Raw genomic sequence first — 16157 nt, forward strand, 5'->3', positions numbered from 1 at the left:
TGCTGCAGTGCACACCACCAACAGACACCCGTTTCAGTAAAGTACATCAAAATGGATGGAAATTAGATATTAAAATAATTAAAATCCTAATACAGCAAAATGTAACATTTGTAGTGCAAGCCATTTTTTAAAAACTTTATTTATTTATAATCCACAATCTTTTCAAAATCACAAAGCTCTGTATTTCAAATACAAAACCTTTTTTAAAAAAAAGAAAGAAAGCTTTCATTCAACAAAATCTACCCATGTCAGGCCAAACAATGTTCTGCTACACAAGAGAAAAGTGACAGATCATTGAACACATTGTAGCAGAATAAGCAGTCAGGAGAGCTAATCAGCAGGAAAGAACTCACTTTCCAATTATCAACTCTAATCTATGAAGAACAGGACTGTAGTGCTTTAGATATAGTTATTTCTTTAACTTTTAGGATTAAAAAGTGGAGGAAATGGAGTGAAAAATGCAACAAAAAAGTCTTTACCAAGCCCCTCAGCCTTTTTCTTAAATTCCTTGCGCTCTGGAATGCTATTTCTGGCACATGGCTTTTATAGTATTTTCCCCTTAATCCAAACTGGAATACAATGAAGCCATTCTACAACTACATTCGTGTAGTGTTGACAGAAAGGGGTGGGGTGTAGCACACTTTCAAATCGCCACCTTCAATGTGTGTCAGGTTAGGGTAAGCTGGAGAACAGGACTGAGTCGACTCTTATAGAAGTTTCCCCACACGGGCAGGCGTGGGGCATCCAGAGACGTCGGTGGCCCATTATTTCTTGTTCCATGACGGTGAAACATTTGTCATGCAGTCGGGTCTCTGGAGGGTAGTACTGGTACAACGTCCCGAATCCAGCAACCTCGGGACCGAGGCCATGCCGGTTTTCGTATTTTTCCAGATTTCGGGTTAGACATTAAAACAGCGCGCGGGTCGGGGCGGGGCGGGGTCGAGGTTCATTGGGCAAGGCTCGGATCGATCGCACGTCGGACTACTCGATCTGAAAAGCGCTTTTGCAAAAAAAAAAGTCCTTTCGGACAATTCTGGTTTTCGGAATTCCGGATTCGGGACGTTGTTCTTGTAGTATAAAGAATCAACTGGAAACTTGTGGATGCTCACTAATTTGGAATAAAATCAAATCACACTATATTCAATCATCGACATAATAAACAATGCCACTGCATTGTCCACATTCAGAGTTCTGATCTTAACTGTGCCACCTACTTCCCTGCAGAGCAGATGAAGGGACAGTGATCTTGTGCACCTTCTGGTGCCCACTTTCAGGTCAACGGGGTGCGAGGTTCTAGACTTGGCACCCATGGTGCAAGGCTCAAAATGGGGTAGAATGTTATCTTTACTGAAAAGAGGCCGAGGTTCCTAGAACACGTCTCAAATAGGATATATAACAAATGTCAATATCCAGTGGTGAATGTGCAATATCCAAAATAACTAAACTACAGATTGGTTTACGAACCACTCATGACCCAAGCACACAATTGAAGGGATTCAAGTGCGCAAACGCATTACCAATGGGCTACTTACATGCATCAACTCCCCATAGCCTCGGTCTGTCCATTATTGAAAACACTGCTCCTCGAGATTATTGCAGTTACTATGCTAACATTGCATTTACTCACTTTGCACTCCCCTTCCACTCTGACCTGCATGCTGCAGCCAAGTTTAGCCCATTCTCAGCCAGATCTTAGCTGCTGTAGATCACTTCACCATGACAGTACTACAGCTGAAGGAAGGAAAGACTGATGCTGGACATATATCCTTCATGTGAAACTGTACCTTTCATTGGCCATACATAGAGCAACCTGGCAGGCAGCTAGTAACTGCATACAGAATGTCCCAAACCCATCCCACCTGCCCAGCAGAAAGATCATAAATAAGCAATTCCACACAGAAAAATCAAAATAGCTGGTGCTGTAGGTTGGCATCAGGTCCTCTCCAGGGTGGGTCCCAAGCCACAGTCCAGAAGATGGATGGAATGCATGTTCTCCCTGGTGCAGGGATCCAAAGTGAGCCAAGTCCAGATAGCCCGTGGCCTAAAACTGCCAAATATTGGCACTAAATTGACAATCTTCATCGAAGACCAAAGGGATGGCTGAGTTGCGTAAAGGAAATTTGCACACTGGTGCACCAGGGAGTGCTCTTTTAAAGATAGAGTTGAGACACGTTGGTGGGATACAGGGAGCTTTTCACTTCACAACAGCTCCAACAGATTGGATACAGAATGGTAAATGGTATTCCATTCCCCAGCACATTATGGCCCACACCTTTGGGCAGTAATCTCGCCTCGGAGTCAGAAGGTTGTGGGTCCAAGTCCCACTCCAGAGTCTTGAGCACAAAACCTAGGCGGACACTCCAGTGCAGTACTGAGGGAGTGCTGGAATGGCAGGGTGCCGTCAAAACGGAGATCTCAGCTACTCTCTCAGGTGGACGTAAAATGATCCAACAGTACTTTTTCCAAAGAAGAGCAGGGGAGTGATCCCCGGTGTCCTGACCAATATTTATCCCTCAATAAACATCACTTAAACAGAACATCTGGTCCTTCTCTCCTTTCAGGCAGTCCCTCGTATCAAGGATGACATGCTTCCTCACCAAAAGGGATGAGTTCACAGATGTTTCAATGAAGGACCCGATATTCCAGGTCCCGAACTACATCATGAAGGGTGGAAGGTGCCTGTGCGTGGATTTTTAAAAAAAAAAATGTATTGTGGCCATTGCACACCAGCCACCACATGGGCTTGGCCTTCGTCCAGTGGCAAGGATTAACCAAGACGACTGGAGACCAGCTTGCTGTCTGTGGGAGCTTGCTGTGCGCAAATTGGGTGCCACGTTTCCTACATTAAAACAGTAACTACACTTCAAAAGTACTTCATTGGCTGTAAAGCACATTTGGATGTCCTGAGGTTGGGTGAAATGCAAGTCTGTTTAATTCCAAAATTACTTTTCTTTTATTTAAAAAAAAGTCAAACTGGATTTTAGTAACCTTGAGAAACATTTTTAAATGGAAGTCATTCCTATATACAGTGGAGGTCACTTATTCTTGCACCATTACATATACAATTGAGAAACCTTGGAATCATTTGGTCTCCATTGATAAGAGTATGTGACAAAACACTTCACATTTGTATAGCCCATTTACACCGTGTTATCTGGGATGAGAGTACATTGTCCTCATTCTGTTTGCATACAGACCTTGAGGCAGTTCATGTTATGCTTGTCTGAAAACAGCACCCACTTCTGCTGCTCCAAAATCCAATTGTTAACTTGGTGAAAATATTGCCTTAACCAGAAGACAGTTTCAATAAAACTCATCAGTTCCCAACTGTGCATGTGGCAGAGGCTACTGAATTCAATCAAATGGCTATGCCCTTTTAAGACTGGAGCAATTTAGTCAATTTCAATTACCAAAGGTACATCAGCAGAGCTGATCTGTTTCACGGATTATCCGAACTATTTCAGGGCAAGTGTCACATTTCATGAAACTGCCGGGATCATGTATTTTCCCCCCTCGTCCACGCTCCACCACTTAAATCATGCTGGCAAAGCCTAGTCAGGTATCCAGTATGCAACACCACATTTGTCAAGTCAACTGTGTGTGCAAACTTGAAACGCTTGCAGTTGGTTACACTTAGTACGTATCTTATCATGCTCTTCAACTGGGTTAAATTCCCCTTTTCAGTGCCAGTTTGAGGCAACATCAAGCTTGACTCCATCCCAAGCCCTGGAAAAGTTACCTTTAAAAGCGTAGAGCATCAATGGCTTCAGGCAATCTGATTAACACAGTAACCTTAATAATCACACAACTACAGATATATTAAAATATTCCACATTTATTGAGCCAGCTATATATATATATATATATTAAAAAATGGATGCAAGACCTCTACAGTATTTCAAAACTGCTTGGGCTGAGCTGGGGTATTTGTGCAAACATTTGTTGAACCACATTCTAAACAAGTGCTTTAGTAAGAGAAATCTTCCCTTCCTCCTTTTGGTCTTTTTAACCCCCTCGAAAAAAAAAAGACAATTAGGAAGCAGTTTCACCAGTACCCTTCCAAATATAACAAGTGCTTGAACAGTTTTAAAGTGGCTGACCCCTCCCCCAACCCGCCCCCCCCCCCCCCCCAAGAGAAGCTTGCTGTGAATCGTGGCAAATGCTGGATTCTCCAAATGTAGCTGCCACAACTTGGTGGCATTAATTCACTTTTCCCTCAATGCTAATGTGTCTCAAAGGAGCAGTCCATCTTACCACCATCAGACCCAAAACAGGCTTTCAATGTTTCTATGCAACCTTGCACAATCTGCCACTCACTCCAGTAGCATTAGATGGGCTGTGAATGCAATCAAATTTGTATGTTTAAAAAAAAAAGTTCAAAATTGGATTACAGCCTCATTAAGAGCAACTTCTGACCAATTGCCTGAAATAATTACTATTTTTTTTTTAAACTACAAGAGTTTCATATAAAGTATTGGAGCAGATGGTTTACTCCTCAAAATCAAGCCTCTGTGACTGAGTTATATACACAAGGGAACTAAACCGTGAATCGGCCAAGAGGACAGTGGTTGAAAATGGTGAACGGTAAACTTAGGCACATCAGGATGTTAGTCACAAAACAGTGCTGAATCCATGAATGAACAGATGCAGGTAGGGTAGTGTAGACAAGACTCGTGCAATCATTCAAGGAACAAGCTAGATGTCATGATTTGGGGGTGGGGGCAAGGACCGAAACTGTATAATCTTCCTGCATGGCCTCCCTCAACTATATCCATCACGTTACTCCACTCACAGTTCTATCAGGAGAATAACTCATTTTAATCATGCAACACCCATGCAGTTTTCACACCTGTGAACAGCTGGTTTCGGTTAACTGAGGTGGCGCCAACTCTGATAATGTTTCCCAAGGAATGGATAATAACCCCTTATAATAAGGCAAATTAAATTGTTTTCAGCAACCAGGTGTGGGGTAATGTTACCTTTCAACAGGCAAGTAGTACATTTGAAAAATAAGTCTCACTGCACCTCATTTCCGTTGGGTCAGAATGGAATTCCTCCTCAGACGGAGCCAAGGCCTACAGCAATATTTCAGCAAGTATGTGGTTACATATGTGTACATCATACACACAGCATAGGCTCTTACTCAAGTTACAGTGCAAGCCAGGGACCATGTTAAGACACCCCAGAACAGCCCACATTAAAATCTAGTAGCAATTGTTCGGTTTGTCGTGATGGAGGAGAAATCCAGGCCGACAAACCTCAAGCCTCAGGCTTACTTATTCCAAACCCTCCATTGCAGACGGTGCTTCCACTGAATTCCTCAGTGTTTCAAACACGGCGCTTTCACCATTACTTGACCCAGGTATTAAATGCAAAAGAAATAATGATGTCGGTTGTGCTAAATTATTTTCATGTAATGTCTAGAACAAAGAATTTTTGATGCATGCATTGGAGTCACGTGTTTTTTTTTTAGTCTTTTGCCCAGGCACCCAGTCCCATGCCCAAAGTCAGAACAAGGCATTCTGCTACACTCAGCTCCAGGCTCTGTGTATGCTGGTCATGGCCCAGGCACAGCCAAGCTTGCCGACGTTCTGTACTTTGTAGGACGACGCGTCCGTTCACGCAAGGCCTGTAACCCGGGCTCCCAGTGGACAGACGACAGGCTGATACCTTGCACCTTGAAAACCCAGCACCGGTCCGTGCACGTTATAACAATTTTTTTTAAAAATCGGAACTGGTTCCTTGGGTTTCACTTCCTTGATCTATTCCTGCCTTATACACGTTAATGGCAATTAAAATCTCTAAAAGAAATTCCTAAACTTTATTGTGCGGTTAAAAAGAAAAACACGATGTAGACTATGTTGCAAGGAGCAAAAGAAATGCAGTATTGAACAGGTTCAGAAGCCACCACGGTTTAGAAGCAATTTTGGAACAGTCTTAAGAATGACTGGATTCAAAACAAAAAAAAAAATCCTTCTTTGGAGAGAAATAAAACACAGTATGTGTTATTTTAAGTCACTGGCCATTCGAGACCAATTCACTGCTACTGTACTCTGCGGCTTCAAGTTCCACGCTGGACAAAAATTTCCGCGTCGCTTTCCTGCAGTTGTAATCCACGGTGGTGGTGTAGACAGTCTTTGCGTACTTCGGGTACACGATGACGGTGCTGAGGAATCGCAGCGGTTTGCGTTGCGGCTCAAATTTCAGCTCCGTCTTGTAATTCCGCCACGTGCAGTTGGGGACGCAGACGACGGTCTGGCTGCAGGATCCGATGCCCAGTGTGTGATGCAGGAGCACGTTGCTGATGTAGTGCCGGTCCGAGTCATACTTCACCGAGGTGGTGTACCTGGAGCACACAGACAAGAGGCCCTTTATTCAAAAACGCTCATTTTTCCCTTTATGGGCAGTGCGCCTAAACATGGGAGTCTCACACTGGACCGTGGCCTAGAGGAGGGTGGCTAGGCTGCTTCTACCACTGCTCTCCTCAAATCAGCTGCTGCAACAGGAGGAGGAGGAGGAGGAGGAGTGCGTGTCTACAGGCACGAGTCACCCAGGTGGCAGTTGCGACTGGGAACTCAGCACCGGGCAACCAAAGCCAGAATCCAGTTCTGAATCAATGCTGTCCAATAATCTCTCTAGTAGTATTTTTCCCCTCGTGTTTTTATAAAAAAAAACACGACAGTAAGTGGGTGGTTCAGCTTGTCGCTGTACCAATGCACTAGGGGGATAGTACATAGCTTGCCATTGCAAACCTCCAGATGGCCAGGGTTAGAGGTCAAGCCGCTGGCTTATTGGCCAGCTAAGCAACAAAAGAGGGATCACATTGTCTGAGTCAGTTGACGGAGACCTGGGAAGGGAAACACAGCAAGAAACCCATTAATCCTTTTAAAACAGAGCCAACCAGATCCAGAGGCAGCCTTGGTCAGAAGGGTTATATTTAGCTTACTAACAGAGAGTGCGGCATATTTTATTCTAGATATTGGGCAACACAGGAACTCCCGATTGCAAGGGATGCAGGATCTGCTTATGGAGAGAATAATCGAGAAACTAGATATTGTAAAATTTGTAACGCCAGGTATAGTGTAGAAATGGGATACACAGTCGGTGAGTTACGTAGCCAGTCCCATTTGGTTTATGAAGTGGCTCCTGCCAACGAACCGAAAGCATTCTGCGCATAACTGTCAGGTCCTAAATTTTAAAATGAGAAGTGCTCCAGCTTTCTAACCAGCCTGCTCCCTTCCCGGGTTTTAAAATTTTTCCAGGCTCTCAACAACCCATCTCCCTTCCTGGCTTTTAATTATTTTTTTTATAAAACAAACCTGCTCCTGAAACGAATCGGCAGCGTGCATGTGCAGACCGCTTCTGGTTCGTTGGTAGCAGTCATAAGAAATAGGAGCAGGAGTCGGCCATTTGGCCCCTCGAGCCTGCTATTCAATAAGATCATTCAATAAGATCATGGCTGATCTGATCATGGACTCAGCTCCACTTCCCTTCCCACGCCCCATAACTTTTTATTCCCTCAAAAATCTGTCTTTCTGCGCGTTAAATATATTCAATGACCCAACCTACACAGCTCTCCAGGGCAGAGAGTTCCATAGACTTACAACCCTCCGAGAAGAAACTTCTCATCTTAGTTTTAAATGGACGCCCCCTTATTCTAGTTTCCCCTACGAGTGCAAATATCCTCTCTGCATCCACCTTGTCGAGCCCCCTCATTATGTTTTAAGTTTCAAGAAGATCACCTCTCATTCTTCTAAACTCCAATGAGTATAGGCCCAACCTACCTTCATAAGTCAACCCCTTCATCTCTGGAATCAACCTAGGTGAACGGTCTCTGAACAGCCTCCAATGCAAGTATATCCTTCCTTAAATATGGAGACCAAAACTGTACGCAGTACTCTAGGTGTGGCCTCACCAATACCCTCTACAGTTGTAGCATGACTTCTCTGCTTTTATACTCTACCCCCTTGCAATAAAGGCCAACATTCCATTTGCCTTCCTGATTACTTGCTGTACCTGCATACTTACTTTTTCCTGTTTCATGCACAAGGACCCCCAGGTCCCGCTGTACTGCAGCACTTTGCAATTTTTCTCAATTAAAATTATAATTTGCTTTTCTATTATTTCTGCCAAAGTGGATAACCTCACATTTTCCCACATTATACTCCATCTGCCAATTTTTTGTCCACTCACTTAGTCTATCTATATCCCTTTGCAGATTTTGTGTCCTCCTCACAACTTACTTTCCGACCCATCTTTGTATCATCAGCAAACTTGGCGACATTACACTTGGTCCCTTCATCTAGTCAAGTTTATTCAGTCCAAACTACAACACCCCAACGTGGATTTTCCATAAAGCCTCAGGAGCGGGAGAAAGGTGAGCATTCCATTTCCTAATTACAAAAAACCTCTCCCGTATCAACAGAGACCAGAAAACAAAAACATCCTGCAGCTCCGACAGAGGTGTCCCGTTATTTACCTGATCTCCTTGGGTGGCAAAGGGTCTACTTCAACACCTTCTCCAAACGACAGCGGATGCAGCCTTGGCCCAAAGCCCGTGATTACGAAAGGGGAAGTAATCAGAGTGTCCTGCAACAAATAAAACAGGGAAAGATGAAATCTTCCGAGAGTTAAATAGAAGAACATAAGAATTAGGAGCAGGAGTAGGCCATTCGGCCCCTCGAGCCTGTTCCACCATGGGTGATCTCCGACTTTAACTCTACTTTCCTGCCTGATTCCCATATCCCTCGATTCCCCTAGAGTCCAAAAATCTATCTATCTCAGCCTTGAATATACTCAATGATTCAGCATTAAGAACCCTTTGGGGTAGAGAATTCCAAAGATTCACAACCCTCTGAAGAAATTCTTCCTCATCTCAGTCTTAAATTGCCAACCACTTATCCCGAGACTATGCTCCCTAGTTCTAGACTCTCCCCAACCAGAGCAAACAACCCTTCAGCATCTATCCTGTCAACCCCCCTCAGAATTATATACATTTCAATGAGATCACCTCGCATTCTTCTAAACTCCAGAGAGTATAGACTCAATCTCTCCTCATAAGACAACCCTCTGATCCCAGGAATCAATATGGACAATGCAGCCCCGTGACCCACAGTTCCAGCAACAATCCCGAGCAGGTTGCAGACAAACAAAATTGCTTTGCGTGTCACAAAAAGCAGCAAACCCCAATTCAAGGTCTGTCTGGGGGGTGGGGGTGGGAAGAATCACAATTTCACTGAACCGTGATTCAAGGTTTGGTGGTGCAGTAAGACAATGGAGGAGCTGCCTTTCAGATCATAGTCACCTCCCTTCAGAAGCAAATAGTCTTTTTTTCCAGCTAGGCCACATGACGGCATCAAAACATTAGTAGCGGTTGCTGTCTTGAGAATAGAAATTGGAACTGGAGTGTTACCTTACTGAGGGAGAGGAACTGTGTGACCAGCCAACATTACCCGCCTTCTAAATGGACAATGCATTAACAAATGGGAATGGCAAGGAGGAGTACAACCCAGTCAATAGGAGCCCATCTCTGCAGTTCTCCAGCTGAACCATCATCATAGGCAGTCCCTCGAAACGAAGATGACTCACTTCCACGCCAAAAAGGGATGAGTTCACAGGTGTTTCAATGAAGAACCTAATATTCCAGGTCCCGAACTACATCTTGAAGGGTGGAAGATGCCTGTGCATGGATTTTAACGTGTGATGGTCATTGCATATCAGCCACCACACGGGCTTGACAGAGCTAGGTCTTGGTCCAGTGGCAAGGATTACCCAAGACGACTGGAGACCAGCTCTGCTGCCCGGACCTAGCGGGTCCCGGTCACTTCCATCTACAAACTCTTGCCGCTCCTTCGCCCCTCCTGCTGTGCCTGCCCCGCACTGCAATCAGGGACCTGGCTCTGCAGCCGTCGCCCTCCTGCAGCAGCACGCGCTGCTCCCTGCAGTGGTATACCGCCGCACGCTGCTCCCTCCAACAGCTCCGACCTGCTGATTGTCTTGCAGGCCGGGACCACGCCGAGCTGCCACACACTGCTCCCTTTAATGGCACCAGCCTGCTGAACCAGCAGAGCATTCAAGTACATTTTAAAATCTCGCAATGCCTCACTCCACTGCACCAATGTGATATTGCCACATGGAACCCAGTAAAACTGGATCAATTAACCACCTCAGGGCAAAGCCAAACATTTCAAACATCTGGTTAGCAATGGAATAACATTAGACAGAGGTGACCAAATGCAGCTGAGACTACAAACAGCATCTGCAAAAAGCAAAATACTGCGGATGCTGGAATTAAAAACAGAAAATGCTGGGAACACTCAGATCAGGTAGCATCTGTGGGGAGAGAAACAGAGTTAGCATTTCAGGTTGAAACATGAAGGGTGCGAGATTCGGTGGGGTAGAGGAACAAAGGGATCTCGGAATATAAACACACAATCACAAATAACCTGCGATACAGGTTAGCAAGGCCGTTAAAAAAAAAAAAGCAAACCAAGCATTAGGGATTATTCTAGGAGGTATAGAATTGAAAAGTAGGGAAGTTATGCTAAACCTGTATCTTGGTTAGACCACACTTGAGTATTGCGTACAGTTCTGGTCGCCATAGTATAACATGAGAGGCGCGCACTGGAGAAGGTGCAGAGAAGATTTACAAGGATGATACCAGAAATGCGAGGGTATACATATCAGGAAAGGATGAACAGGCTGGGTCTCCTTTCTCTTGAAAAAAGGTGGCTCAGGGGTGACCTAACAGAGGTCTTTAAAATTAAGAGTGGATACAGAGTGTTTCCACTTGTGGGGAAGAGCATAACTAGAGGCCATCAATATAAAATAGTCACCAAGAAATCAAATGGGGAATTCAGAAGAAACTTCTTTACCCAAAGAGTGGTGAGAATGTGGAACTCGCTACCAGGGAGTGGTTGAAGCGAATAGTATCGATGCGTTTAAGGGGAGGCTAGACAAGTATATGAGGGAGAAGGAAACAGAGGATTATGCTGATAGAGTTAGATGAGGAAAGACGGGAGGAGGCTCGAGTGGAGCATAAACGCTGGCATGGACTGGTTGGGCCGAATGGCCTGTTTCTGTGCCGTATATCCAATACAATAATCTGTCATCAGAATGGTGACAAGTAGGCGGCTAGGTTTTACCAGGGATTTAAATACAGACTGATGTTGTAAACTTTTATTTAACTATCTTGGGATGCGAGATAAATTTTGCAGAAGTGTTAGCTCGGAAGTGTCCAACACAGGGCCAAATCTGGCAGACAATCTCCTTGAAATTCTTTGGCTATTAAGTACACAAAACCTACTTCAACCACAGTTCGTTTCACTGGGAGTTAAAACCGTCCTGTGTGTGCTCATCATGGGAGAACGAGGGGCCCGACGCAGGATGAACAGTACGAGCACTAACACTGGGTCCTCGCTGAGGATGGCCGAGGGCTTGTTACTCTTTTAACATCCTGTTTATGTTGGGTATGCTGGAATTTGGAACCGTTTATTCGGATGAGTGTGCAGATTTCAGTACTAGCTCAGCTGGCCCTGGCAACTGAATCCTCTCTGATCGAATGTTGCCAAGGTCTGGACTTCCTACAGGCCCAGGGGCAGTGTGGCTGTTGTAAATGTGCCGGACTGGGTTCCATTCCACTGGATGAGCTGCAGCCCTTTTAAACCTCCCAGGATTGGAGGGCAAGAAAAGGCTCCTCCCTCCCCCCTCAGATTGATTTAAACCCACCAATCAGGGAAGCAGACTTCTGCACCAATCCTCCAGCCCAGAAGGTTTACGGGGTCGAGACTGAAGTTTTCAAACAGCAGGGGAATAAGATGCGCATTTATATAACGCTTTTACAGCCAATGAAGTACTTTTTGGAGTGTAGCCACTGCTGTAATGTAGGAAAGGCGACAACCAGTTTGCACATTGCAAGCTCCCACTAACAGCAATGTGATCATGACCAGATAATTTGTGATGTTGAGGATAACTCCACTGCTGTTCTTCGAAATAGTGCCATGGGATCTTTTACATCCATCGGAGTGGGCAGGCGGGGGCCTCGGTTGAACGTCTCATCTGAAAGACGGCACCTTCGTCAGTACAGCACTCCCTCAGCACTGCACTGGAGTGTCATGGACAGTAGACACCTCAAGTCGCTGGAGAAATACCACCAACGCTGCCTCCGCAAGATCCTACAAATCCCCTGGGAAGACAGACGCACCAACATTAGCGTCCTCGACCAGGCCAACAGTCCCAGTATTGAAGCACTGGCCACACTTGATCAGCTCCGCTGGGCAGGCCACATCGTTCGCATGCCAGACACAAGACTCCCAAAGCAAGCGCTCTACTCAGAACTCCTTCACGGCAAACGAGCCAAGGGCAGGGGTTGGGGGGGGGGAGGAGGAGAAAGAGAGGAAATGTTGAGGGACACGCTGAAAGCCTCTTTGAAAAAGTGCAACATCCCCACCGACACCAGAGTGTCCCTGGCCAAAGACTGCCCTAAGTGGAGGAAGTGCGTCCGGGAGGGCGCCGAGCATCTCAAGTCTTATCGCCGCGAGCATGCAGAAATCAAGCGCAACAAACCTGTCCCACCCTCCCTTACCCTCAACGACTATCTGTCCCACCCGTGACAGGGACTGTGGTTCTCGTATTGGACTGTTCAGCCACCCAAGGACTCATTTTTAAGAGTGGAAGCGATTCCAAGGGACTGCCTACGACTGGAGTGTCAGCCTAGATTTTTGTGCTCATGTCGCTGGTGTGGGACTTGAACCTTCTGACTCGGAGGCGAGGGTGCTACCCACGGAGTCGAGGCTGGAGGGAAGTGAGGCCTTTGGAGGGGAGAGGTGGAAGCAGTTGGGTGCGAGGGTTTGAATGTGTATGGGGAGGGGTCTGGCGTTTACTGGTTATGGACAGTCTTGCTTTTTTCCCTCTCTAAGGGGGGTCTCAATGTGTATGGAGATTGTGGTTTCCCGAGTTTGAATCATCATTCAGCCCCCCCAACCCCGTTTGTCAGAAGTATCCAGCCCCACATTTTCAAAAGCTTGGGCATCCCTGCACTAGGTAATTAAATACGCATGTTCAAATCCACAATGGGTAGATTGTACTAATCTGCCAAAGGAGCAGGACTGATGTGCCAAACAGCCGTTCCTTGTTCCATTTCCAATGCTTGCCGTTCCCTTGTTTTGAAGGAGATTGGCCAATTAGTGCCAAAGACACATTTTCAGCCATTCTAATTGTCACAGGCTGTAAAAACATCAATCTATTGTATTCGCAATTAAACACTAATTGATTACACAAAACAGGTTCACTCTTAAGCTTTGGCTGAGAAGATAATGCGCCAGATAATTACCCAGTTCTATGTAATTTTCCATCCCATCCCCTCTGTATTCATTCACTGACAATGTACAATTATCTTTAATTCAAAAGCATTTTCCAAAGACAAAAAAAACACAGCTATCCTCGAATGCCCCTTAATTACTGATCTCCGGTATTTATCTATCTGCAGAGCTGTCAGCCAGCCATGTAGCATATGCTCCACGGGGATCCACTTCGCTGCTGGCTGTTGCTGGGAGTCTGGGATTAAACAACAAGGGTGCTTTTTTCCCCCCTTCAAACATGAAATGGGGTTTGGTCTCACCATCCTTTGGGCCAAGAAAGTCAGCCAAAGCTTCCCCTCTTGATCGCTGTCCGATGAAACCCATTAAATGACCCGGATTCGAGGGGAAAATCCACACATACATCAGATAAGGACACGATGGGGCTCATGTGATGCCTTCCAGTAGTCTGCCATCACACATTGTTCAGGTGGAAACACGAAAAGTGACTACCTGGGCAGAGTGCCCATAAGAAATAGGAGCAGGAGTAGGCCATTTGGCCCCTCGAGCCTGCTCCGCCATTCAATAAGATCTGATGTTGGCCTCAACTCCACTTTCCTGCCCGCTCCCATAACCCTCGACTCCCCTGCAGTTCAAAAATCTGTCTATCTCTGCCTTGAATATATTCAGACCCAACCTCCGCAACTCTCTGGGGTAGAGAAATCCAAAGATTCACGACCCTCGAAGAAATCCTTCCTCATCTCCGTCTTAAATGGGCGACCCCTTATTCTAAAACTACGCCGCCCCCCCCCCCATAGTTCTCGATTCCCCCACAAGGGGAAACATCCTCAACATCTACCCGGTCAAGTCCCCTCAGAAGCTTATGTTTTAAGATCACCTCTCATTCTTCTAAGCTCCAATGCATATAGGCCCAACCTGCTCCACCTTTCCTCATAAGTCAACCCCTTCATCTCTGAAATCAACCTCGTGACTCTTCTCTGAGCTGCCGCCAATGCAAGTAGATCCCTCCTTAAATAAGGAGATCAGAACTGTACGCAGTGCTCTAGGTGTGGTCTCACCACGCCCTGTACTGTTGTAGCAAGACTTCTTGCTATATATTCTAGTATGAGTTTACACTTTTTGGGCGGGCAGGGGGGCACGGAGAAAGTGTGTGAAGGGAGAGAAAAATAAAAATATAAACTAGAATAAAAAGTGTATTTTCCAAATACTTTTGAATAAAAAGTAAACAGCTAAACGGAACTGAAGTGGACTTTCTGCCAGAACTGCTTCCAGTTTCAGCACCAACGATGCAGTTTCCCATCACATTCCAACATACCTGCATATGTAAAGAGTTACAATTCTGACACGCACGCTCTTCAATCATGAGAGGAGACGGCAGCTCAAGTAGTTTATAGAAAAGACTAAACAGAATGGAAAAGCCAGAACACTACTTCAAGGTACAGTGCTATAATGGGGGAAGAGGAGGAGAGGGTGATGGAGGAAACATTCAAACTGGTGAAACGAAGTTCTAGGACTCATGTTCATTCTGTGAAGAGCTCTTGGACAACAATTGGAATGGAATTTACATAGGCTAGTGGAGTCCCAATCCTTGCAACCCATGCTGTGAACTGAGGGAGAGAGAGGGTAGAGACAGGGACAGCTGTTGGTTTTCCGACATGAAATGATGCAAGATGTCAGGAAATTGTGGGCCGTGGCTCAGTGGATAGCACATCCTCACCTCCGAGTCAGAAGGTTATGGGTTCAAGTTCCACTCGAGACTGGAGCACATAAATCTAGGCTGACACTCCCACTGCAGTTCTAAGGGAGTGCTGCATTGTCGGAGGTGCCGTTAAACCGAGGACCCGTCTACTCTCAGGTGGACGTAAAAGATCCCATGGCACTATTTTGAAGAAGAGCGGGGGGGTTATCTCCAATGTCCTGGCCAATATTTAACACTCAATCAACATTAAAAACAGATTATCTGGTCATTATCACATTGCTGTTTGAGAGAGCTTGCTGTGTGCAAATTGGCTGCTGCCTTTGCCACATTACAACAGTGACTACACTTAAAGTACTTCATTGGCTGTAAAGCGCTTTGAGATCTCCGGTGGTTGTGAAAGACACTGTATAAATTCGACTTTCTTTCTTTAATGCATGAAATGATCCAAGATGTCAGGAAATTGTGGGACATCTCTTCCTTTGACCACATAGTCTTGCATATAAATTTCTGTTAGTGTCACAATTATCAGCTCAAGCCCATTTTACATACAGACACACCAGTTCAACTTCCCCCATGATCACTGCAGCGCAAGTTTCTGTAGAATGCTTGGATTTAAACTTATTTTCTCTCCAGTTTACAAACCTTGCCCTGTTCCTAACTGAAGCTTTCCTGAAACCAGTCGCTACCCAGGGTGACTCGCTCTCTGGTTTTCATTCTTGGTGGGAGAAATAGCCGGGCCTGGTCTCTACAAAAAGCCCTCCTCTGGGTAAACTGTCTTGGGGGAAGAATGAGGAAAATGCTCCCATATTGTATGGCTCCATGGCACAGCACAGTTGGTGCCTATGCACTACACCATCTGGGTACAACATCTTTTCATATCATTTGTCCTACAAATATCCAATTACACCTCTCACTCCCTCCAAGAACACTATCAATTGGGAAATGTAGTGGCTCAGTGGGTTGGAACATTACAAGGCAGTACGGAGCATTAGAAAGCAGTTTGCATTTCCCCAAACACTCAAGTGACCTCACGCAAATCATTAATAAGCTTGCTCTTATACAATGCCAAATGTCTCAAACTGCTTAACATAATGAATCACTATTTGCAGTACGGTGACATATGTCGACAGTGCCCCAGTACC

The 16157-nt window shown here is 45.4% G+C and overlaps 1 protein-coding gene across 1 annotated transcript in view; it reads right to left on the reverse strand.

Annotated features, from left to right (window-relative positions):
• Window positions 1–4135: 4135 nt before the first annotated feature.
• Window positions 4136–16157, reverse strand: part of rflnb (refilin B) — a 28391-nt gene continuing 16369 nt past the window's right edge. The window contains exons 2-3 of the mRNA XM_070858062.1: window positions 8480–8589; window positions 4136–6346 (exon numbers count right to left, since the gene is read on the reverse strand). Of these exons, the coding sequence (XP_070714163.1) occupies window positions 6016–6346; window positions 8480–8589 (441 nt within the window). The 3' untranslated portion in view covers window positions 4136–6015. The remainder of the gene's footprint in view (window positions 6347–8479; window positions 8590–16157) is intronic.

The sequence above is a fragment of the Pristiophorus japonicus genome, chromosome 16, assembly GCF_044704955.1.
Source record: "Pristiophorus japonicus isolate sPriJap1 chromosome 16, sPriJap1.hap1, whole genome shotgun sequence".
NCBI lineage: Eukaryota > Metazoa > Chordata > Chondrichthyes > Pristiophoridae > Pristiophorus > Pristiophorus japonicus.